The sequence below is a fragment of the Eutrigla gurnardus genome (assembly GCF_963514095.1).
Source record: "Eutrigla gurnardus genome assembly, chromosome: 20".
Classification (NCBI taxonomy): domain Eukaryota; kingdom Metazoa; phylum Chordata; class Actinopteri; order Perciformes; family Triglidae; genus Eutrigla; species Eutrigla gurnardus.
In genome coordinates, this window is record NC_139931.1 from 2,723,162 (window position 1) to 2,750,026 (window position 26,865).

Consider the following 26,865-nt stretch of genomic DNA (forward strand, 5'->3'; position numbering starts at 1 on the left):
ATGCGCATTAATGCACCAATCTTGTTTCACTGAAGAGGAAGGGAGGCATGCTGCACACTGTCGATGACGGGAGTTTGGAAGTCGATGACGGGAGTTTGGACGTGGATGACGAGAGTTTGGAAGTCGATGACGGGAGTTTGGCCTCGATGACGAGAGTTTGGAAGTCGGTAACGGGAGATTGGAAGTCGGCGTCGGGAGTTTGGAAGTCGATGATGGGAGTTTGGAAGTCAATGAAGGTAGTTTGGATGTTGATGCCGGGGAGTTTGGCATGGATGACTGTAGTTTGGAAGTCAATGACGGGAGTTTGGATGCCGATGACAGTTCCAACAATGTTAAAAACAAATGTTGACAAGTAACGCCAACATGTGTTGATTAAAAAATCGCAGATTAAGTAGGAACAAGTAAAGTAGTTAGCTAACGTGCTAACCAAAGACTGGTCCGATGAGCGGTAAAGTGCACGACATGGAGGGCAAGTTTGGGGTGGGGTACAAAAAACACCATCATGCAAACTCCACAACGCTTTTGCATGCCTTTTTTATTATTATTATCATTATTACACATATTAACGAATGGGCGGGGTCTGCTGGGGAAGGGAAGGCGCAGATTCCCTCAACGTCGTGTTTTTGTACAGCCAAACAACTACAACACAAACGGGAAGAGGGAAGACAAAAGGACGGGGGACTGAATACTTGGACAAACTTCCCAACCTTCGCCGAGTTGTCAAATGAACAATAACGGTTTCATGACGTTTGTCCGTGTAGTCGTTCCCAAGAGGACGGCGGCGGCACCTGATTGGACGGCTGCCAGACGGGAACAGGAACGTTACAGAAAACACACACACACACGGCAAAGGAACATCAGTGTCAACAAGCTGGCTGGTGCTACGACGGCATCCTCTCTTTGCTGATTCTTATCCACCGAAAAACCATCGCAAGACTACTGCGACGACCGTGACGTCACCTCGACAACCATCGACCATCGGGAACATGGAACTGAATTAAATAGTGTGGGTGACGTTATGATGCAACTGGCAGGTGATGAACGAAGGACTGTGATTGGTGGAGTAGTTTCCTGGACAGAGCTCTAAAAGACGCCTGGGAAACGTAAGTAAAACGACTTCACAGCTGAAACATGATTTGATATTTACTCCCCTTGTGGACAACGTCAGTGTTTGTACTACAGTCTTAAAACACGTATGATGACGGGATGAACGTAGACAACACAACGGCAGAGAAAAGTGCTAACTTACTCTAAATCTACAGACGAGCCATCAGAACAAACATCTATTGGGCTTTGCTGCTTGGAGGGGTTCAGGGTGTTTGCTTTGGTGAACACAGACGTTAAGTTTTGGTTTTGGGACGTCAAACAATAGAATCAAATCTCCGACCTCCACTCTGCGTCATCTAGCCACTAAAACAGGGTCACAGACATCTACGATTAACAGCGCTAACGACTACGACAAGAAAGCACACATATTTAACAAAGACTACGACCTCGTGTCGACACGTCACCCGGCAGCCAGAAGGACCGCTAGCAAGGACGAAGCAGCTAACGTGTTCTTGCATTTTGTCAAACAACGTTAGCTTCTTGTCGGAGCGAAGCCTTTCCAGAGCAAACTGAGCTGCAAAGCGACTTTTCCAACACAGCTGTGCATCTTTTTGGATTGATGCTTAAAACCTTTGCACTTTGCAGCTCTGCAGCGGGTTCAGGATCTCGACGCGGCAAGCTAGCTAGCGAAAACTTTCCGTCAAATGAAACTTAATAACAATGAACTGACTTTATTGCTTTGACATGGAGCGTAGACTGATTTGGTGGCGTTGGGTGCAGGGAGCTGGACAGCGGCTGTGATGTCGGGATTGTCCAGCGGAGGCCTCGACAGAGGCGGACGAACCTCTGTGTCACAGAGCCTGAACACAGACCAACCGCCCGCCGTAAACCCTCCAGACCAGAAGCCAGAGTCACAATACAGAAGAGTCCGGTCTCCACATGGACCACGTTAACGCAACGAAACATGTACGACATGAGAGCTGCGCATGTCGTCCCGACCTGGAGCAGTGTTGAGGTAAAAGTGTTAGCATGCTGTTTTCTATCTAAGCTTAACTTGTGTGAACAAGGAGCAGAGCTGCTAACAGCTAATGCTAATGCTAGCCCATAAATACACCTGAAAACATCTGTATTGATTTGTTGCTACACTTTTTTAAATGGGGCCAAAATCTTACATCAACACTGATCCGGACACACGGAAAGCATCTTTAATGTTAAAAATAAATAAATAAATCTCCAACAAGCAGTTTCTACACCACCCACATGGGCTACGTTAACGCATGCTAAACACCAGTCCAGCGCGGGTGTGATATGTAACGGGGGATTTGAACAGTGCTCATGCATGTGTGTGGGTCACATGTTCCACCTTCCACGGAGGAGATCCACCAATAGGAAGCCTCTCCTGTCCAGTAGACCTGTAGAATCAAGCAGCGCGGGCGAATGCATGAAACCATACGGACGAGATGATGTCGGGCCGATGCGTCACGAGAACAGCAGCAACACGGAACACAACCAGGCAACGCTCCCAGAACGGAAACGCAGCAATATCACCACGACAACCAGGGAGCACGCCAGCGTCACGGAAGTTTCTACGCCTTCTCTCCAGCTCGTCTGTTTTAGTTTATTTTTCTTCTTTTTAATGTGTTTTTTAGAATCTTCCGGAAGAACAGCTGTGACAGCTCGGAGACGGCCGCCGGCCTCGACGTTTCTACGGTGCGATGAGCCTTTTGGTGAGGTGACATGAACCCCCGATCTTCATTGGCTATCTTGGGTGGGGGAGGTGGGACGAGTCGCCTCCCTCTTATCTGAACTGCATAGATTGACCGCCGGCCTCCTCCCACCCTCTTTAAACCCCGCCCCTCCTTTAACCCCACCCCCCCGTCCCACCGTTCACCTGTCAGTCAAACGTCACAAAAAAAACGTCAAATTCTGCGGGAGACCAGAGGCCCCTCCCCCCTGTTCTTTGGTTGGATACATGTGACACGAGGGGAGGCTGTTGTCGTGGAAACCTGTCATGTTGCAATAACACACCCACACACACACACACACACACACACATCGTGTTTTCTCAACCAATCGGCTGGCTGGGAGAACCAGCTGGGTGGGCGGCTCTAGACACGCTGGGTGGCAGGTCGGCTAATTTCATAGGCTGACTGAGGTGAGTGACAGGAGTGAGCAACCAATGAGAGGCGAAAGTTGGTTCTACCAAAGCTGGCGGGTGCTCGTCCTGCGGGACAGCGTTCTAGAACGTTCCAGCTTTACTGACGGCGTTCTGGAGAACCTCAGCCAGCGTTCTGGAGAACCTCGGCCAGCGTTCTGGAGAACCTTGGCCAGCATTCTGGAGAACCTCGCTGCAGGTTCTAGAGCTCGGGAACGTTCTGACGGAGCCAGAGAGAGTGGAACCCGTGCAGGAATCAGCTCCAGAACCTCCAATGGGAAACACATGTAAGAAACTAACAGACAACATAAAGGTTCTGGCTCTGGATCCTTCTATTCCGGGTCTGGGACCCCGGTCCCACAGAACTCCCACCCAGCAGCAGTCACCATCACTGTCCTCTGAGACTCCCAAAGAAATTAAAGAAACGCTTAAAAAATAAGAAAAAAGGCAAAACAAACAAACGCGTGTGGCTAGCGGCGTGGCTAGCGGCGTGTGGCTTCATATGTTGGTACAGGTGTAATAAATAGCAGGTGTGTTTACCCTCTTCTTGTGTATGTGGTGTGTGTAGGTCAGCTATAGATGGCGCTGTGTTGTGTTGAACCCCACCCATCCCCGTGGTGTTTCCTCTATCTGTGATTGGGTCGTTATCTCTTCCTAGCTGATTGGTTATCTGTCTTGCATTTGTGTTTCAAGTTTTTGTGTCGTCGTGGTGTTTCTTTTCTAAGCTGGCGGTCGGACGGTCGGTCGGGGTCGGCGTCACGGTGGCGGCGGCCGGAGCGTCTTAGAAGCCCAGCGTGCCGCCGATGGTCGACGCCAGGACCACGCCCAGAATGACGCAGCAGATGATGATCATGATCTTCTTCTGCAGGGCGACAGGACAGACACGGGTGCGTGAGCTTTTGTGGATGGCAATGCATTGTGGTAGTTGGAGTATTGACGGGTGTTACCTTGCGGGCCTGGCTCTGGTATTTGACGGCCTTCTTGGTGTCGGAGACGGCTCGCTCCACGTAGTCCACAGAGTGTTCCACGTTGTACTCGATTCTGTCGATCATCTCGCCCTGAAAGGAAACAGCAGGTTGACATGTGACCAGGCGAGTCGCCGCCCCCTCAACCCCCTCCACGCCCGTTGCCAGGCAACGTACCTGGCTCTCCACCAGCATGGCCATGTCCACGAACATGTCGTGCAGCTCGCGGATGCTGTTTTCCAGCTTGATGATCTCGGTGTGCCGGGTCTCGATCTCGTTCAGGGCCTGCTTGGTCATCTGAGAGTCCATCTTGATCTGTAAGGAGTCGGCGGGTTCAACACAAAACTATTATCTAACTCTGATTGGTTTATATTTAAAAGAGAAACTAAAAAGAAGAAAAGAAAATGTAATTAAAATTACAAATTGTGATATTATTATATATGATATTATAGTATTAATATTATGTATTATTAAAAACCAAAAATATAAGAAATTATGAGAATAATTATAAAATATTTCCCCCCAAATTGGGAGAAGTAAAACTTTTATTGTTAAATGTTACTTTAAACGTGCTTATAACGTGTGTATGTGTAATGTGACTGTTACAAAATAAAGTGGTGATTGTTGTTGGTTGCCATGGTGACGACACGTGTCAGTGGGGCTGTAAAGTGATGTCACAGTGATGCCAGGAAGAGAGAGGACGCAGCGCTGGAGACCGATGTCTGGACAGTTAGCTAATTAGCCAGGGAGCTAGTTAGCTAGTCAGCTAAGTAGCTAGTTAGCTAGGGTGCTAGTTAGCTAGGGAGCTAGTTAGCTTGTCTTTTCCCAGAGCTACGGGACTGTTAGACTCAGCTATGCTGATCCACTAATTATCTGTAATCAGTATAGCATTAAAGCACGGTGGAATTAGCAATCTAGCTAACTAGCCAGCTGTCCGCTATGTAGCTAGTAGTCGTGTTCCAGCATCAGTGTAGTTTCCATCCATTGTGTTCACAGTGAGGATGTTAAATGTTCCTCATGTCGTCTGTCTCTACCTGTCTGTCTGCCCGTCACTGTGAGTGAAGACTTCCTGCCAAGCGGACTAAGACGCTGAGAGGCTTTTAATGTGAAAAACCTTTGCAGGAAATTCCACTGATGACAGCTTTAACAGCCGTTATTAACAGCCACATTAAGAAAATGTAGAAGTAGAAGTGATGGAGAAAAGTAAATGATAACAGCGTTGATACGTTTCTAAAAGACTTGACATTAAGTCAATATTTAATAGAAACATAACATTATAACTATCATATTATGATGTTATAATATCAGTGAGATGAGTGTGAACGTTTTTCTGTCGGCGGCGGCCGGATCATCGCTCATTAGAGAGTTTTCAATATAGAATTAGATGGACAACATGTGGAAGGTGAGGATGAAGATGACCTTTCAAAATAAAAGCTGTGTGGTTCACACCAGACTCTTGTGTTTGTGTAAACATGGTGACGACCTTCGACCTCCGGGTTCTTCTGTGTGGTGCCGTGTTGATGCTCACTTACCTGCTCAGAGTAACTTAACGCCGGCTGTAAACCATGTTCCTGACCCCCGCTGGTTGGGACACTGTGACATCACACTGTGACATCAGAGGTGGGCGTGGCTTCAACCAGAGGAGCTCAGCGTGAAAGGTTTTGAGTTTTCAGCACGGCGTTAAGTCACAAGACTTGACCACGAGGTCACGTGACTCGGCGCTGGCCAGAGGCAGAGGTGAATGCACGTATTTGAGCTTTTAATTTGAAAGTGTGAATCCATCAAAATAAGAGCTTCCCAGTGCATCCTCCTATCGCTACATGCCATGTGACAACGGCCGTGTTCACTTGATGTCTCAGCGCACCTTGTGGCGATTCTGCCTCCCGGTAGTTCATAATAATGGCTGAGGGAAGCAGAATGGCTCAGGTAAAAGTGACCGGCATTGAAAGCCAGGCTCAGGTGCGGTGCTTACATCATCGGTGAAGATGGCCAGCTTGCCACTCTCCAACATGTCCTCTAGTTCTTCATTGGTGGTGGTTCTCCCAGCTGCAGACAGAACACAGAGAGAGAACGTTTAGAGAACACCTGAAGCTTCACCTCAGTCACATGGTCTGGGTTCATGACATCATCCAGAGGTGCTCGGTGGATTTCACCAAGCTGGATTCACTGGATCTAGCAAAACCCACGTGGGCTGGTTCACCACAGCTGGAGGAACCAGAATAAAGTATTGATCTGTGATTTAATATCAATAACCAGATGAAACGGATGCTGAAATAACTTCATAATGATGGTGATCAGTAAAAAGTGCTGAGTCATGCTTTGTTAGGTCTGTCTGCAAGACCACAAGATAACTACTTTTAAAACGCTGGTTTTCTGAATGGAGTCTGGTTGATGGGAGCTAGGCTATGCTAACAATGTAGCTGCTCCATCAACACTCCAAATAAGGTCATCTAGACATAAATACAGCAGAGACCTTGTTGTTTGGACCACAGACAGTCTCTGGTTTCTCCACATTGTCTGGTCTGGTCTCTGGACTAATGTGGGCTACTATCTAGACCTCTGGTTTGTGGTACTCACTGATCTCCAGCTGTCTCTGGATGCGGTCCTTGCAGCGGTCCCGGTACTTGGACTGCGTGGTGTTGTACTCAGTCATCACCTCCACAAACTTACGTGACAGCGTCGAGTGCTGCAGGACGACAGGAGGAGAGAGAGACAGAGAGACAGACAGACAGGAGGCTATCAGTCTGACTGCAGATGAAATAACCTGGTCTCGCTCTCATGTTTTTGTATGTGAAGAGATCTGAAAATGTTATGTTGTCATCGAGTTAATATGAGACAGGGATGCGGTTTATGTGTGATTTCTGAATGAAAGTGAGAATGCAGTTCTCGTCTTCTCCACCAGGAGGCAGCAGACAGCAGAGTGATGGGGGGAAGCAGCCAATCACAGAGCGGGATACTGCAGGGTCCAGAGGAATAAAGAGGCTCTGCACACGCTCAGTAGACGTCCAATCAGACGAGAGACACCTGGACCTGGACTCACCTGTGTCTTACGGATCCTGAGGTCCGCTGATGATCTGTTGAGACCCTCCTCCTGCTCGATGCTCTGCTCGATTGCTGCAAATACACACACAGTTTTAGTTGATGCTCTTATTGTGAAAGCTCTAGCCATCTTCACCCCGCCACAATAAAGCTGTGGCCTTCACCGTCAGTATATCAAAAGGCAATGAAAACGTTTTTACTGCTGGAATTCATCTTTTTTTATTCTATTTTTTATTAAATCCATGAACATTTTATAGTTTTAAAATGTGAACATTGTTTTTAAGTGAAGCAATTTTACTTCTACTCACTATACTAATTTTACTTTAGTTTTACTGATATTTATATTTATATTCAGTTGCCCACAGAGACAGAAACACTCAGTCAGCAGGATGAGGTCGTCAGTCCACAGGGACACAGAGACCAAAAAAACCTCACTGTATACATACATACATGTGGGCGGAGCCTGTGTGTTCTGACATCAACCCCCACTGAGATGACAGCAGGAAACAAACATTCATCGTAACACTGAGGCCTGCTGGGAAATTATACTGCTTCATCTGTACTGTGTGTGTGTGTGTGTGTGTGTGTGTGTGTGTGTGTGTGTGTGTGTGTGTGTGTGTGTGTGTGTGTGTGTATGCGTGTGTGTGCAGTCAAACCTCTGGCTGTTCACATTAAAGCAGTGATGTCCTTGAACCTCAGCATGAACCAACATTGTGTGTGTCTCTCTCTCTCTCTCTCTCTCTCCCTGTCTCTCTCTCCCTGTCTCTCTCTCTCCCTGTCTCTCTCTCCCTGTCTCTCTCTCTCCCTGTCTCTCTCTCCCTGTCTCTCTCTCTCTCCCTGTCTCTCTCTCTCTCTCCCTGTCTCTCTCTCCCCCTGTCTCTCTGATGAATCAACACTTTTCTGGAGTTCTTCCTCTCATCCAGCTGCTGGCTGTGAGTTGTTATTGATCAGTGATTGACAGGGGACACAAGTCAAGAACTAGATCATCAATATCATTGATCTGCTTCGTGTGTTTCTCTGATGACTATATATATATTATGGTCTGCTGTTTTCACTGAAACAGTCTGTATTGATGGATTTCTGATCACAGTGGTTGATGAACGTTCCTACCTTTTAATTTTGAGCGAACTTTATTGGCTGTCTTCTTGATGTCAGCTGTGAGATCCTCCAGCTCCTGCTTGGTCTCTGAGGGACGACAAAGAGACATTTATCCAACACTTATACTTGCTGGTTTCTTTTGAATTTAAAATGCTTCTTTACTTATCGACACAAAGTATCTAATACTGGCTCCATGTTGATGTATTTAATATCATATTCTCTAATAGAGGATCCTTTCTACAAACAGTTCTTCATCTTCGTTAATCAATTATTGAGGCAGATAATGATCAATGTCAAGAATCCAACACTGTTCTTTATGAATGGCTTCTACTCCTCCTCCTCCTCCTCTCACTACAACTCACATCATGCATTATTCATGCAGAAACATTGGAATGCATTTAGTGAGATGGCTTGGTTGTCAGCGGAGAGTGAGCTGACCCAGAATGCAGCAGGAGAAGAAGAGAGGAGGCGACGTGGTATTACCAGAGGAGAAGAAGAGGAGTAGCTCTGGATTCTCTCGCTTCTAGTAATCTTCTCCTCCTCTCCTCATAGTTAACCTCCTCATAGTAAACCTCCTCATAGTAAACCTCCTCCTGGTAAACCTCCTCATAGTAAACCTCCTCATAGTTAACCTCCTCCTGGTAAACCTCCTCATAGTAAACCTCCTCATAGTAAACCTCCTCCTGGTGAACCTCCTCATAGTAAACCTCCTCCTGGTAAACCTCCTCCTGGTGAACCTCCTCATAGTAAACCTCCTCATAGTAAACCTCCTCATAGTAAACCTCCTCACCTCCTCTGACTTGAACTGGACTTCATGCAGTTTAAATGCTTGAACCAGAAGAAGAGGAGACGTCAGGCAGCATGCAACGGAACCACAACGGAGAAAAGAAGAAGAAGAGGAGGAGAAAGAGGAGGAGGAAGAGGAAGAGAAGGAAGAAGAGAAGGAGGAAGAAGAGAAGGAAGAAGAGAAGGAGGAAGAGGAGAAGGAAGAGAAGGAAGAAGAGAAGGAGGAAGAGGAGAAGGAAGAGAAGGAAGAAGAGAAGGAGGAAGACGAGAAGGAGGAAGAGAAGGAGGAAGAGGAGAAGGAAGAGAAGGAAGAAGAGAAGGAGGAAAAGAAGGAGGAAAAGGAGGAAGAGAAAGAAGAAGAGAAGGAGGAAGAGAAGGAGGAAGAGGAGGATGAAGAGAAGGAAGAAGAGAAGGAGGAAGAGAAGGAGGAAGACAAGAAGGAAGACGAGAAGGAGGAAGAGAAGGAGGAAGAGGAGAAGGAAGACGAGAAGGAGGAAGAGAAGGAGGAAGAGGAGAAGGAAGACGAGAAGGAGGAAGAGAAGGAGGAAGAGGAGAAGGAAGAGAAGGAGGAAGAGGAGGAGGAAGAGGAGAAGGAGGAAGAGAAGGAGGAAGAGGAGAAGGAAGACGAGAAGGAGGAAGAGAAGGAGGAAGAGGAGAAGGAAGAGAAGGAGGAAGAGGAGGAGGAAGATGAGAAGGAGGAAGAGAAGGAGGAAGAGGAGAAGGAAGACGAGAAGGAGGAAGAGGAGAAGGAAGACGAGAAGGAAGAGAAGGAGGAAGAGGAGGAGGAAGAGGAGAAGGAGGAAGAGAAGGAGGAAGAGGAGAAGGAAGACGAGAAGGAGGAAGAGGAGAAGGAAGACGAGAAGGAAGAGAAGGAGGAAGAGGAGGAGGAGTGTGTCGGAGGGTTTAAAGAAAGAAAACAGAAAAAAAATCGTAATTATTCATGCAACAACAGAAAAACATCAACATGCAGACAAACGTGCCGGAGAAACCACCCTGATGTACGATATAATCTGATATAACGAAGCTAATCGCTAATGCTGCTAAGGTTGATCAGTGCTTGAACCGTTATAATGTTAGCTAGCTAAACTAACTATATGCTACTTCTGCTAACATGCTAATGCTCTAAGGTTGGTAGACTGTCACAGAAAAAGGGGATGTCGTCATGGCGACGTCACCCGTCGGTATATTGACTCAGTTTTGAAGCCTCCAGTTCGTCGCCATCGTGGATCTTTGCAACCAGTGAAGGAAGTGACCATATTTGGAGTGTGGAGGAGCGGTACATTCAGAGAGGTGTCGCCCCCTGATGGCCAGCAGAGAGAACGCAGCTTTACATGTCTCCATCACATAGCAGTTACCGGTCCAGGTGAACCGGTGTCAGCTGGGACTCCGGCTCCTGCTCCCCCCCACCCCACCCGATCCAGATCACAGACGGATGTTTTTAAAGCAGAACATGAAGTCAGAGTTTCTCATCAGCAGACGGATTCTGAAAAAGACGTCTTTCTGCAGACGGTCTCACTGATGACATCACTGATGACATCACAGCTAGATGTGAACATGATTGGTGCGTTGCATCGAGGCATCTCTTAAAGGGACACGTGATGTTAACGTGATGCTGGATGGGATGAAACGGATTCTTTGCTGCCAGACCTTTTTACAGTGTGATGCGTCTGATGACACTCAGGCTTCAGGCCTCAGCGGAGACGCTGAGTCATTACTGCTGAGTCACAGTTTGTCAGGGTCACAGTGAACGGCCCGACACTCAAGACAGGAGGGAGTGTATTCGGCGTGTCAGCTGGAGCTCGGAGGACATTTCCATCAGATTCACGGATCAACTCTAAGATCTGGATTCCAGTGGAGACTCAGTAAACCAATCACAAAGCTCGACCAATCACGTTTCTGCTGACATATTTAAATCATAACATCTTTGATCTAGTCGTGTCTAGAACTGGACCAGGTGACAACCTCCGGTTCAGAGATGTGAAGCCAATGCTGAAGTCTCTTAAACCATCATCCTCTCTGCTGGCCACCAGGGGGCGACTCCTCTCTGGTTGTATAGAAGTCTATGAGAAAATGGTCCTACTTCTCTCTGCTGGCCACCAGGTGGCGACTCCTCTCTGGTTGTATAGAAGTCTATGAGAAAATGGTCCTACTTCTCTCTTGATGTATTATCTCAGTAAACATTGTAAACATGAGTTTATGGTCTCAATCTCTAGTTTCATATCTTCTTCAATCCAGCATGATGTTCATTTAGTACATTATGGTCCATTTAGAGTCCACCAGACCAGGAAGCAGGGGATGTTTTAGGGGGCGGGGCTTACCTGCTGATTGACAGGGCGCTACCACGCTACCAAAGCTAGTTAGCTACTAAGATTACTTTTAAAAACCATAGTCCACCAATCGACGGGTGATGTTGCCATGGCGACGTCGCTGCTACAAGCTCATCACACCTGTTTTAGTTTCTTCACTTTCGCTCCCTGTTTGTTTTAGGATCAATGTTCAGATTCTATTATTATTTATTAGGTTGTTCATGATCTGGATCCAGACGTTGATCTTTAAATCCCTTATGAACCTTCACGAGGTCCCCTGACTGACCCAGAGTCCAGGACGAAAACTAAAGGGGACAGAGTCTTGAACCCTAATGGCTAACACACACATCCTGGTCACGTAGGGCTTGTGGTTCAGGTTCAGGTCTTACTTTCGTCAGGGTTGGGGGCGGCCAGGATGGCGCTGTGCTGCTTCTTCACCTGCTCCACATCCTCCGACAGCTTCTCTATACAGCCTCTGATCTCCTCCACCTGCACACACACACACACACACACACACACACACACACACACACACACACACACACATTTAAACACATCTGAAGTATTACAAAGCAGTTTATTTGAACATAAAAATGCTGTTAAAGAAATATTTTGTTGTTACAAACTTAACTAACTAACGGAATATAAATATTACAGTTTTCCTTCGTTGTGTTTTTATGACCGATGGTTCGTCTTCGTTTCATTCGTTAAGAGTTTCAAACTATTTAAAACTGTTGGTCTGGAAGAGACTACGTTTCCCTGGAAACCTGTCTGTAGTTTAGTTGTTGAACGTGGTGATTGTACAGCTTTGTCACACACACACACACACACACACACACACACACACACACACACACACACACAAACACACACGCTGATGATGGATCAGCTGTGAAGCTTCCTGCCTTCAGGTGGAGCTCAACAGCAGATCTGAGAGCTGTTCCAGTCGGTGGGGACGATCCGCCTCCTCGCCGACTACAAGGTTGCCGCCCTCCCACAAGGTCGCCGCCCTCCAACAAGGTCGCCACCCTCCCATGCCAACAACACTCTCTCTCTCTCTTATAGACTCATCATGACCAACACCTTCCTTCAGAGCTACTGATGCTGACAGGAAGCCCCTTTATCATCATTATAATGATAACATACTTGATTATCTGTACGCTGTTCAGCATGGTGAGGTCATCATGTTCAGTGGCTCTTTTACCTGTTCGAAGAACTCATCCATGAAGTGGTCCCGGTCCACCTGGACCACCTCCTCGTCATCGTCGCTGTCCTTAGCCTGCACACAGGAAACACATAATCACTACATCATCACTGCATCATCACTGCATCATCATCACTGCATCATCACTGCATTATTACTATATAATCATCACTACATCATCACTACATAATCACTGCATCATCACTGCATCATCACTATATAATCATCACTACATCATCACTACATAATCACTGCATCATCACTGCATCATCACTGCATTATCACTATATAATCATCACTACATCATCACTACATAATCACTGCATCATCACTGCATCATCACTGCATTATTACTATATAATCATCACTGCATCATCATCACTGCATCATCACTGCATTATTACTATATAATCATCACTGCATCATCATCACTGCATCATCACTGCATCATCACTACATCATCACTGCATCATCACTGCATTATTACTATATAATCATCACTGCATCATCACTGCATCATCAGATCTACGTCTGACCCGGGTCTATGTCTGACCTGGTTCTACATCTGATCTGGGTCTAAGTCTGACCCTGGTCACTGTATCTCTAGTACACAAAGTACTTTAGTACTGTATGTCTAGTATACAGTACTGTACTGTAGTAATGTATCTCTAGTACGCAGAGTACTGTAGTACTGTATGTCTAGTACACAGTACTGTAGTTCTGTATGTAGTTGTGACTGAGTGACAGTGAATCTCTGCAGCTCTGCAGACATGAGGAGGGAGGAGGAGGAGGAGTAGTCTACTAACTGTCTGGGGGAGGGGAGAGATACTACTACTGTACAAATACACACGACCACCAAAACCTCCTCCTAGGAACGTGAATACTCCACAATCACCATCATCATCATCACCATCACCATGACGACAGCCCTGTATCACTTTATCATTTCCTCCCTTCTACTCCTCTTTTACATTTGGTCTTGTTTCCTCTTTCATGTCCTTCTCATCATGTCTCCTCTCCCCCTCCTCCCTCCCCCTCTCTCCTTCCCTCCCTCCCCTCTCTTCTCTCCTCCCTCCACTTTCTCTCCTTCTTCTCCCTCCCCCTTTCTCTCCTCTCCTCCCCCCCTCTCCTCCCTCCCCCCCCCCTTCATGTCATGCAGACTTAAATCAGGACGTTGACCTCAGGTGTCAGAGTGTGTTTCTGATGCCAGCAGTGTGTGTGTGTGTTTCTGCATGCATGGATACACACTCTGTGTGTGTGTGTGTGTTAGCAGTAAATCATGCCAGCAGCGAGCTGTGTTACCCACAATCCTCTGGGGTCTCTGGCTCTACCCAGAGTCCATCTGTGCTCCCTGTGACCGGTCACCGCCCGTTCACACGGCGTCCGTGGAAACGTTCATTTAAACGTGACGAACAGAACCGAACGTCTTCAACTGCACGAACCCACCAACGTGACACGCACACTTGTGGTGCATTCATGTGCTCAAATGTGGCTCCGACATCTGAGCTTCCCTGACACTGTGAATATAAACTCCTCTCTCGTCTGCCGACGGAAACATTTCACCCAGAAGAGTCTCCGATCAACAGAAAGCCTGAACGCAGACTCTCATCGCCATGGCAATCAGACGCGGCGTCACCACGACAACCCCAGAGGACTGAATAACAAGGTCACAGGGCGAAGTCGACCTGGAGCACGTACCGTACGCAGACCACATCCCCAGGAGGTCCTGGTCCGGTGCACTTCAGAGGGTCTCTGGAGGGCTGAGGGACTGAAGACCCCCCCAGTGTTTGTGTCATTCAACAGTCTCTCTCTTTTAGCTCTGTTTTGGTCTCCACCACCGCGTCACGTCAGCTTCTAAACCATCTGCTACTGCGTTTCCATGACAACGGCCACGCTAAAAAAGGGGAGGGGTTTCTCCTTCAATCCTCAACGAGCTGAAGCGCTGCAGTATGAAACGCGGCCAGCAGATAGTGCAGATGATGGTCTCTGATCGCCATGACGACGCAGCAGATCCTCACGTAGAATAATAAACGTATCAAAGACACAGACTGCTAACGTGACAGGGTCTACACGGCGATGCTGGAGTTGCGTATTTAAAAGATTTCACTCTGGAACCCGGTTTCTAACGCCGTCGTCATGGAAACGGACGGCCAGAACGCAAAAATTGTTTTGCATATTGAAACTACAGTTTTGTAGAAACAAGAGTAGAAACAGGAGAAAAAGTGACATGAAGCCATCCTGACAGACACACACACACACACACACACACACACACTAGCTGTCTGTCTTCTTTGTGTCGTTGGGTCTATAAATAAACGGTCAGACTGCCGTCGATGCCAGAGGGATGAACTGAGGAAAGAAAGAGATGAAGGAAGAAGGAGGAAGGGTCTTTTATGGGACACGGTAATGAATAATGGAGGGGGGGTAAAGGGATGGAGAAAGGCATGCTGGGAAGAGGAAACCTGTTTACACTTGCACACATTCTACATTTTCCTCCACCACTTCATTTTAATTAATTATATATTTTTTTAATTTTATTTCAAATGTACTTTTTTAATTTTATATTATTTCATTGTTATTATATTTTATTCATAAATGTTATATTTTCTTCTTTCACTGACGACAGAACAACTGTGTGGACTCTAACAACACTATGTCCCGCCCCCTCAAACGCAATCTGGCCAATCACAGCGCAGCACTGTGGTGGATGTAACTGTGATGCTCGTTAATGATGCCCACTGAGCATGCTCAGCAGAGACTTCCACCAGGTAACATCCTGAATGATACACACTCTCTCTCTCTCTCACACACACACACACACACACACGCGCCGCCTGCCAGCCGCCACCCGACTAAAAGAAGAAGATTATGTATTGATTCCATGACTCACTGCATCCTGGGAAAACAGTTAGATTACCCAGAGTGCCTCAGTGCTGCTGGCTCCTTCATCTCCCTGCTGCTGCTGCTGCTGCGAGGAGGAGGAGGAGGACGAGGGTGATGGGAAGGTTGTATTACGTATAAAATGTTAATACTTAAAGTTTAACATGAAAATATTCAAATCAGCTTCCAGTAATTGATCAAATCAAGAACTGATTCATAAAACAAAACACTAATCTCAAACGTCTTCAGCGACCTAAAGCAGGTCCCAGCTGCCTGCGATGAAGCTTTCCGTCAGGTAAATAAAAACTTTTAATTACTAAAAGTAGGTTTATCCTTTGAAAACGGACCACGGGACCGGTTCTCTGGTTCTAGTAGAAGAAACAAGGATACAGACCGGTCATCCTCTGGGAACCATGAACAAAACAAGCCAGAACTTTCTTGACATTTCAGTCTAGATCAAAGAGCTTCGTTGAACCCAATCTGTCCTGAAGGGAACGTTAGAACCAAACTAGAACCGGACTAGAAGCAGAATGAAGTCAGACCAGAGGATCCTCCTCACCCTTACACCCTTACACCCTTCATCTCCCGGCCTCCATATATATATATATATATACATATATATATATATATATATATATATATGTATATATACATTAGAACAATCATAAACGACAAAGAGTAAATAAAGACAAAATACGGTTCAGCTTATGTAGATAAATATTCAAACAGATTATGGTTTATGAAAAGACATAAACCCGTAGAATAAACTGATGAATCTAAACATATAAAAAAAAAACATTCTTTTCATATCATGAGGTTTTTAGGTGTTTTAATTATAGATGTTTCATTATTTGCAGCTCGTTACCAGTGAAGGAAACAGGAAGTGTGTTATTAACGTCCTTCAGTATCCATCACTGACTTTCTGTAACATTCACTCGTCCTGATTCCACTTCCTGTTCCCCGGGGAGGGACCATTAGTGTGTGTGTGTGTGTGTGTGTGTGTGTGTGTGTGTGTGTGTGTGTGTGTGTGTGTGTGTGTGTGTGCTGCAGGTGATCGTGACCTACATCTGTTTTATTCTCATGTGTGTGACACAGATGTTTTTAAATTAACCCCTTTAACCAGAGGTCTTCAACGTTTTCAGGCCAAGGACCCCCGAGGTCTATAGAGACCCGGTGGAGGGACCCCCAAATAATTTTGGGGACCCCCTGCATTATATGTTTCCTGATGGCGGTGAGTTAAGGTATTTAAGATATTTGATTACGTCTTAATACAACGAGACGTCCCAACGAACTCATGACATTCCTGAATACGATGAGTTCAGATAAGTTTGGACCCGTTAGTCCAGAACATGAGACCGAACCCCAGCTGGGATTAGATCCCGTCTAAACGGCGTTCACGACCAAGCCAACGCACGGAGCTGCAGCTGGGAGCATCTACAGACCCCTTCTAACGGCCGAGTCCAGCTGAAGGACAATGAAACCGGTCTGATGCGGTCTCCTCAGACGACCCTCGCTGTGACTCAGAGGACCACACGCGTCCTCCCATCAGACCGGTGACATCAGCATGACATCACCGCCTCGCCGTCCCTCTGCAACCGGAACACAGACGACGAGGACGGACCCAACCAAATGGATCCCAATCCATTCCCCTCTCCCTGATTGGTTAGAGGGAGCTGCCGTCTGATTGGTCGAACCGATGAACGGGTGAAATCAATCACAGGGTGAGATGGAAGACGAGGAGGATGTTTGCTGCTGCTACGAAGCCGCTCACTGAGCTGTGGAAGGGGGAGGGGCACATCTATAATACATGAGCACACACACACACACACATACACACACACAGAGATAACACAAAAACACACACACACACACACAGAGATAACACACAAACACACACACACACACACACAGAGATAACACACAAACACACACACACAGAGATAACACAAAAACACACACACACACACACACACACACAGATAACACAAAAACACACACACACACACAGATAACACAAAAACACACACACACACACAGAGATAACACACAAACACACACACACACAGAGAGATAACACACAAACACACACACAGGAGGGCCGGGACGATTTCAGGGCTATTAAATGGGGATGCTGTCATAAATCACATGACCAGCCTCCCACTGACCAATCTGCAGACACACACACACACACACACACACACACACACACACACACAGATAACACACACACAGGATTGTCTTCAGTCAGCAGATACTGCAGGTTCAATACTACGTAGGAGGAGAGTGTGTCTATCTTTGTGAGGACCAGATTTAATACCTGGAATGTGAGGACCAGGTTTAAGACCAGGAATGTGAGGACCAGGTTTAAGACCAGGAATGTGAGGACCAGATTTAATACCTGGAATGTGAGGACCCGATTTAAGACCTGGAATGTGAGGACCCGGTTTAAGACCTGGAATGTGAGGACCAGGTTTAAGACCAGGAATGTGAGGACCAGGTTTAAGACCAGGAATGTGAGGACCAGGTTTAAGACCAGGAATGTGAGGACCCGGTTTAAGACCTGGAATGTGAGGACCAGGTTTAAGACCAGGAATGTGAGGACCAGGTTTAAGACCAGGAATGTGAGGACCCGGTTTAAGACCAGGAATGTGAGGACCCGGTTTAAGACCTGGAATGTGAGGACCCAGTTTTAGGATATTTATGAGGAAGTTAAGCCACCATTGGAAGGAAAACATATGATGGAAAATGTGATTGGAACGTAGGTCATTTTCAATAGTTAATTATGCAAATGACCACAACATATAAGAACGACAATAACAAAAGAATAAGGATAACATTGATAATTTGATTTACACTGCAACCTTCGCTTCATGTCTCCTGTGCACACTAAAAATCATCTGTTACTACCACTTAATTGTATAGCTGCAAATTAAAACATTTAATGTATTGATTCAGACACATTATTTTTGATGAGTTGCGTTGACATAATAATGTAAGTGCAATGCAATATAATTGGCTTGATGACTGAATTTTTCACAACCTTAAGTTGAGGATTTCAAGTCCCCTACCAACTCAACACGCCTGGACATGTTCCAACAGGTAAGACGTTAGAGAACCTGTCGGCTGAGCAAATACATCACAAAGGACATTTTCAAGGGGAGCATCATTCATTTACAAAACATTTCGTCTAAAGCAATGAATTTGGGCATATTCTGAAATGTGATATGACCAATACTGGACTAATGTTTAGAGGTTAGGCTAATGGAATATGTTGTACTACTACATGTAACTAACCCTAGTCGTATTTAGCAGTGAAATTTGACCAGCATACCCTTTAGTTTAGCGTATGCTGCGTTTACTTGTAATGGGAAATTGGTAACTTCCTACTGCTGAGTCACAATGGAGGATCAACATGCAGAGAATGAAGACCGTTCAACTTCCAGTCCCAAGAAAAAGAAACAACAAACTAATGGAATTGAAGAAGGAAAGTCATCAAGCAGCAAAGAGACCGCCAACGAGGGAAAACCACGGACCTCCTCAACACTGTTGGGTGAGGGAGATGAGTCCCAGAGGCTCGTCTGCAGTTCCATCTACCGCCAGAGAGGCCGCTAGAAGCAACGCATCTCAGATCTTACGGACCTCTTTAAGATGTCAAGATGTTCAAAATATCATGATTCAGAAAGTATCTCCCAAACATTGTGTGTTAAAACGTGTCATACTGTTTGAAGCCTGACCATCTGCTGTGGAAACACCTGTGTGCAGTTTTTGTACATTGATCTAAATGTTCTTTATATTGTGATTAATTCATAATTATTGTAATTAACACTTAAAAATAATTTTTAAAAATGTGGAAAAAAACTAGTTGAAACAACTTCATTTTAAGTGTAATTAACTTAAGAAACATGTTTAATTCTAACAAACTTAAGTAGTTGGTAATTAAAAATACCTTTGTGTTATGTGTGTGTTATTGTTATGTGTTTGTGTGTGTTACGTGTGAGTGTGTTATGTGTGTGTGTGTGTGTGTGTTATATGTGTGTGTTATGTGTGTTGTGTGTGAGTTTGTTATGTGTGTGTGCGTGTGTTATATGTGTGTGTTATGTGTGTGTATGAGTGTGTTATGTGTGTGTTATATGTGTGTGTATGAGTGTGTGGACTAAAAGGAGGAAACTGATCATGTAAATCTGAATGAAGTAAGAACCATCGATCAGAAACAACGGGGAATGTTGGAAAAGCAAGAATTAGAAATGAGTTCTAATGAAGCCAGAGAAGAGCAGAGACCAGAAGAGATCAGCAGAGATCAGCAGAGATCAGCAGAGACCAGTAGAGACCAGCAGAGACCAGTACGAGCAGAGAATAACGTTAGTCTGGTAAAGTGATCTCCTGTGTAGTAATGGAGAGTTTGTCCTTGACTTGGCTGAATGGTGGCCAGAGGCTAACACACACACCCACACCCACACACACACACACCCACACCCACACCCACACCCACACACACACACACACACACACACACACACACCCACACACACCCACACCCACACACACACACACACACACACACACACACCCACACACACCCACACCCACACACACACACACACACACACACACACACACACACACACACACACACACACACACACACACACACCCACACACACACACACACACACACACACACACGCACACACACACACACACACACACACACACACACACACACACACACACACACACACACACACACATTAGCATCCAGCCTGAAGCCAGAAACACGTTTCCAGAACAAACGGCTGTATTTGAAGCTCCTCATCAGGACTGACTGACCAATCAGGAGCCACCTGGTCTGCTGACCTCAGCAGGTCACCTCAGTGAGCACCTGAAGGAGACCTGATCCCTGTGGGTTCTTCTTCTAGTCTCTAAACCCTGCAGTCCTGGTCCACAATGGCACATTTCCTCTAATCCAACTTCAGCCTTCTGAAAAATTCCTTCCAGAGTTCAGGAAGTAAACCGATGTAGAGTAGTATGAAATATAGTATGTAGTATACAGTAGTATAGTATAAAGTATAGTTTGTAATATAGTATGTAGTATACAGTAGTATAGTATAAAGTATAGTTTGTAATATAGTATGTAGTATACAGTAGTATAGTATAAAGTATAGTTTGTAATATAGTATGTAGTATACAGTAGTATAGTATAAAATATAGTATGAAATATAGTATGTAGTATAGTATGTAGTATACAATAGTATGTAGTATTCAATGTAGTATACAGTAGTATGTAGTATAGCATGTTGTATACAGTAGTATGTAGTATAGTATGTTGTATACAGTAGTATGCAGTATAGTATGTAGTATACAGTAGTATGCAGTATAGTATGTAGTATACAGTAGTATGTAGTATAGTATGTAGTATACAGTAGTATGTAGTATAGTATGTTGTATACAGTAGTCTGAAGTATAGTATGTTGTATACAGTAGTATGAAGTATAGTATGTTGTATACAGTAGTATGAAGTATAGTATGTTGTATACAGTAGTATGTAGTATAGTATGTAGTATACAGTATTATGTAGTACATATTGTGTACAGGAAGTAAGGTCAGCAGCTGTAAAGCTGTTTTAAACTTGAATAATTAAAAATAAAACGTGTTTGAATTTGGAGTGAGAACCTTTGAGAAGCAAAGATGACGGATCACGTTTATATAATTTATGATAACGAGTTAGTTAGTAGAAGATTAATACTGGTACTTTACTTTGAAAGGGTCAGACGGCAGGAAGTGTCAAGCTGCTGCTGTCAAGGTGCCCTTGAGCAAGTCAGTACTCAGACATGAGACATCGGCAGCAGGCCTTCTGTCTGCAGCAGGTGTGTGTGTGTGTGTGTGTTCTGGGTAAATAAAGCCAAACAAACAGCCCCGCCCTTCTGCTGCCTCTGAACACCATGTTCTGTTCTGAGGTGGGGCAACATGGCTGATCAATACGTTTAGTCACCTGATCAGGTTTCAGATCAGGTTCACACTTATAGAAACTTAACAGGGTTTAGAACGCCATTCGATGTGAGGCAACGTGTTTAAGCGCCGTAGCTCGGTGGCTAAAAGCTAGCATCCCGTCTGCTAACTGAGTGGAAACCAGGTTAAACTGGATAGAACACTGGAGCTACCAGTTTCCTCCTGTCTCCTTCCTGTTGGACCCTGTCAGCAGGTAAGCCCCGCCCCCTAAAGCATCCCCTGCTTTCTGGTCTGTTGGACTCTAAATTGACCTGTCAATCAGCAGGTAAGCCCCGCCCCCTAAAGCATCCCCTGCTTTCTGGTCTGTTGGACTCTAAATTGACCTGTCAATCAGCAGGTAAGCCCCGCCCCCTAAAGCATCCCCTGCTTTCTGGTCTGTTGGACTCTAAATTGACCTGTCAATCAGCAGGTAAGCCCCGCCCCCTAAAGCATCCCCTGCTTTCTGGTCTGGTGGACTCTAAATGGACCATAATGTACTAAATGAACATCATGCTGGATTGAAGAAGACTTGAAACTAGAGATTGAGACCATAAACTCATGTTTACAATGTTTACTGAGATAATACATCAAGAGAGAAGTAGGACCATTTTCTCATAGACTTCTATACAACCAGAGAGGAGTCACCCCCTGGTGGCCAGCAGAGAGAAGTAGGACCATTTTCTCATAGACTTCTATACCACCAGAAAGGAGTCGCCCCCTGGTGGCCAGCAGAGAGAAGTAGGACCATTTTCTCATAGACTTCTATACCACCAGAAAGGAGTCACCCCCTGGTGGCCAGCAGAGAGAATGTAAAGAGAATGCTGCTTTAATGATAATTGTCATTGATTAATGTAAAAAAAAAACAGCTATTTGGTTATTAAAATAGTTGGATGTGTGTGCATTTCCTTCTTTCAAGTAATCTACATAAAACACACACACACACCTGTTCAACGACGGTTCACTGCGATACGAAGCTGCATATAATATATCCGTCAGTGCGACTGAACTGGACCCAGACCCAAGGACCCAGATCACCGGACTCAATCCACTGGACTAAAACCCCCGTCTAAAACCACCGGACTCAAACCACTGGACTGGGGGCGCATGAACCTGTAAAACTAGAATATGAACCAGTAAAACTAGAACACGTAAAACAAGAACATGAACCAGTAAAACTAGAACATGAATCAGTAAAACTAGAACACAAACCAGTACAACTAACACATGAACCAGTAAAACTAGAATATGAACCAGTAGAACAAGAACATGAACCAGTAAAACTAGAACATGAATCAGTAAAACTAGAACACAAACCAGTAAAACTAACACATGAACCAGTAAAACTAGAATATGAACCAGTAAAAGCAGAACATGAATCAGTAAAACTTGAACATGAACCAGTAAAACGAGAACATGAATCAGTAAAACTAGAACATGAACCAGTAAAACTAGAATATGAACCAGTAAAAGCAGAACATGATTAAGTAAAACTTGAACATGAACCAGTAAAACTAGAACATGAATCAGTAAAACTAGAACATGAACCAGTAAAACTAGAACATGAATCAGTAAAACTTGAACATGAACCAGTAAAACTAGAACATGAATCAGTAAAACTAGAACATGAACCAGTAAAACTAGAACATGAACCAGTAAAACTAGAACACGAACCAGTAAAACTAGAATAATCAGTAAAACTAGAACATGAACCAGTAAAACTAGAACATGAATCAGTAAAACTACAATATGAACCAGTAAAACTAGAACACGAACCAGTAAAACTAGAATAATCAGTAAAACTACAATATGAACCAGTAAAACTAGAACATGAATCAGTAAAACTAGAACAAGAACCAGTAAAACTAGAATAATCAGTAAAACTAGAATATGAACCAGTAAAACTAGAACACGAACCAGTAGAACAAGAACATGAACCAGTAAAACTAGAATATGAACCAGTAAAACTAGAATATTAATCAGTAAAACTAGAATAATCAGTAAAACTAGAATATGAATCAGTAAAACTAGAACATGAATCAGTAAAACTACAATATGAACCAGTAAAACTAGAACACGAACCAGTAAAACTAGAATAATCAGTAAAACTAGAATATGAATCAGTAAAACTAGAACATGAATCAGTAAAACTACAATATGAACCAGTAAAACTAGAACACGAACCAGTAAAACTAGAATAATCAGTAAAACTAGAATATGAACCAGTAAAACTAGAACATGAATCAGTAAAACGAGAACATGAACCAGTAAAACTACAACATTAACCAGTAAAACGAGAACATGAACCAGTAAAGCTGCTGCAGAGAGACGCTGGTCTAACATGACACAGCATTTCCTGCAGCAGGTAGAACAATGATGCAGCGCTTTTTTTTTTACCAGCAACCAGGATAAAACAACAATCAACCTTTTATCACTAAATATTTTAATGTATACCCAAAAAAGTCTTTATTGTCATGAATGTGTTTCACCATGAATGAGTGAAGAAGCTTGAGATTTACAAGCAGACATGAAGGCACCGTGCTGCGTTTAAGGTCACATTATATGGAGACATTTTAAAATGCTGAAGATCAGAGAGTCACATTCACACAGTCTGCTGACACTCAATGAGGAGGAGGAGGAGGAGAAGAGGAGCAGGAGGAGAAGAGGAGGAGCAGGAAGAGGAAGATCAGGAGAGGAGGAGCAGGAAGAGGAGGAGGAGAACAGACAGCGTCCCCATGATAGACGGTTACATAAAGATATGAGTATTATATATGAGTATTATATGGGTATTATATGAGTATTATATGAGTATTACTCGTGAGCAGCGGCTGATGATACAGCAGCATCTGTGGAACTAAACGACCACGAAACCCTGGAATAAAACCACATCTGTATGAATATAAATATTAAAGAAATATAATCTAAATATAATCTAATTATATAAATATAATCTAAATATTATATAGATATAATCTTAATATTATATAAATATATTATAAATATTATATAAATAGTATATAAATAGTATATTAATATAATATTAAATAATATTAATATAATATAAATATAATCTAGAGAGACGGCCGCTGCCGTTTAAGCAGCAACAGAAGAAGAAGAAGAAGAAGAAGAAGAAGAAGAAGAAGAATGGAGGAGGATGGAGGGATGATTGATGGATGGAGGAGGATGGATGGAGGATGGATGGAGGAATTATGGAGGATGGATGAAGGAAGGATGGAGGAGGATGGAGGATGGATGAGGAAGGATGGGGGGATGAGGGAGGATGGAGGGATGAGGGAGGATGGAGGGAGGATGGAGAATGGATGGAGGAAGGATGGAGGAGGATGGAGGATGGATGGAGGGATGAGGAAGGATGGGGGGATGAGGGAGGATGGAGGGATGAGGGAGAATGGATGGAGGATGATGGATGGAGGGATGATGGATGATGGAAGGATGGAGGAGGATGGAGGGATGAGGAAGGATAGGGGGGATGAGGGAATATGGATGGAGGGATGGTGGGGGAGGATGGAGGAGGATGGAGGGATGATGAAGGAGGATGGAGGGATGATGGGGGGATGATGGAGGGATGGATAGAGGAGGATGGAGGGATGATGGAAGGGGATGGAGGGATACTGGTGGGATGGATGGAGGAGGGTGGAGGGATGATGGAGGAAGATGGAGGGATGATGGGGGGATGATGGAGGGATGGATGGAGGAGGATGGAAGGATGGAGGAGGATGGAGGGATGAGGAAGGATAGGGGGATGAGGGAGTATGGATGGAGGGATGGTGGGGGATGGATGGAGGAGGATGGAGGGATGATGGAGGGGGGTGGAGGGATGATGTGGGATGGATGGAGGAGGGTGGAGGGATGATAGGCAGGATGGAGGGATGATGGGGGGATGATGGAGGGATGGATAGAGGAGGATGGAGGGATGATGGAAGGGGATGGAGGGATACTGGTGGGATGGATGGAGGAGGGTGGAGGGATGATGGAGGAAGATGGAGGGATGGGTGGAGGATGGATGGAGGAGGATGGACAGCAGTGCGGTAAACTCCAGGCGGTGCTGAGAATGTCACTTTTTTAATGCAAATTACCTCCACACACACACACACACACACACACACACACACACACACACACACACACACACTGATGTATTGATCAGATACTATTGATCAGCTTCTGATCCCCTACAATCCATCTGTGACACAGAGACGTGGAGGGAAGGACGGAGAAAATCAATCAATGAGCCATCAGATCGATTAGCAATCAATAGTTGGATTAATAATGCAGATTAAGTGATTAATAAACTGATATTCTCCGGTTGACGAACCCGGTTGAACCCGTTTGAGCAGCTGATGTGACCCCCCCCCCTTAAGAATCCCACCACAACCCGCCCAAACCGGCGGCATCAGCTGTTCGCTCAGAGAACGCGCCGCGTCGCTCCGCATACCGCACGCGGCAAAAACCTCCCGTCTCACCCGACGCAGAGCCGTAAAATGGGTGAGGCTTCGCTACAATGAAGGCCCCCCCTCCTCCTCCCCCTCCTCCTCCACTATCACCCGAACAACACGCTGCATCCCGATTCATCCATCCAGCCGCGTATCGATCATCGGACTGATGCTCCACATTCACGCGGCTTTCTATCGGGGAGGAGGCGCGCGGCTGCAGGAGGCGCGCGGCTGCAGGATGCGGCCTCGGGGAGAAAAAAAAATCACTGCATTTTGGTCCGCTCTCCTCCTCCTCCTCCTCCTCCATCATCATCCTTCTCCTCCTCCATCAGGTCATCCAAGCACGCATACACGGACACGCGCGGACACGCACGGCCACATTCGGCCGGAGGAGAGAAAAGCGGAGCGAGGCCTCTGCGTCTAAAGCCGCGGCGCGGCGGAGGGCAGTAATAAAAGGCAGTAACCGTGACCTCCAGCCGGTGCGCCCCGCTCCGCAAACCGAGCATCCCCGCACCGGAGAATCAATCAGACGTGTGAGAAACGCGGCTCTGCAGCTGCGTCCACATCTGTATTCACAGCGTGAAGCGCTCCGAGCCGCAGCACCGCCGCCTCCTCCGCAACGGACGCGGAACCAGCGCCGATGGGGGGCGGTTAGCGGGTTTTATCGACCCGGAGAGGCCGCGGGGGGAGGGGGCGGCATGGAGGCCGACGGGGATGAAATAAAGAGAAATGTGAGCTTACGCTTCGCAGTTCCGCCGTACGATCCTTCATGGTGTCGCCGCGCCGAGCTGGCTGCTAGAAACGGAGAATCGGCCCTGGTCCGGGAGGGGAGGGGGGAGGTTTCCGACTCCGCGTCGTTCGTCGTTGTGCGCTCCGAGACCCCCCAACAAGACCCGTTTCCCCGGTCTGTCCTCGTCTCGCTGCTCTTCGGCTCTTCTTCGCTTCCCCGAGC

At 45.6% G+C, this 26,865-nt stretch overlaps 1 protein-coding gene across 1 annotated transcript; it reads right to left on the minus strand.

Moving 5' to 3' along the window:
• Positions 1-3,264: 3,264 nt before the first annotated feature.
• On the minus strand, positions 3,265-26,865 carry stx1b (syntaxin 1B). The gene is made up of 10 exons (XM_084037857.1): positions 26,655-26,865; positions 12,601-12,675; positions 11,786-11,885; positions 8,317-8,391; positions 7,208-7,281; positions 6,745-6,853; positions 6,140-6,213; positions 4,345-4,482; positions 4,150-4,260; positions 3,265-4,064 (listed from the first exon to the last, which is right to left on the minus strand). Exons 1-10 carry the CDS (start codon positions 26,682-26,684, stop codon positions 3,984-3,986), a joined length of 867 nt encoding a protein of 288 aa, XP_083893983.1. The 5' UTR covers positions 26,685-26,865; the 3' UTR covers positions 3,265-3,983.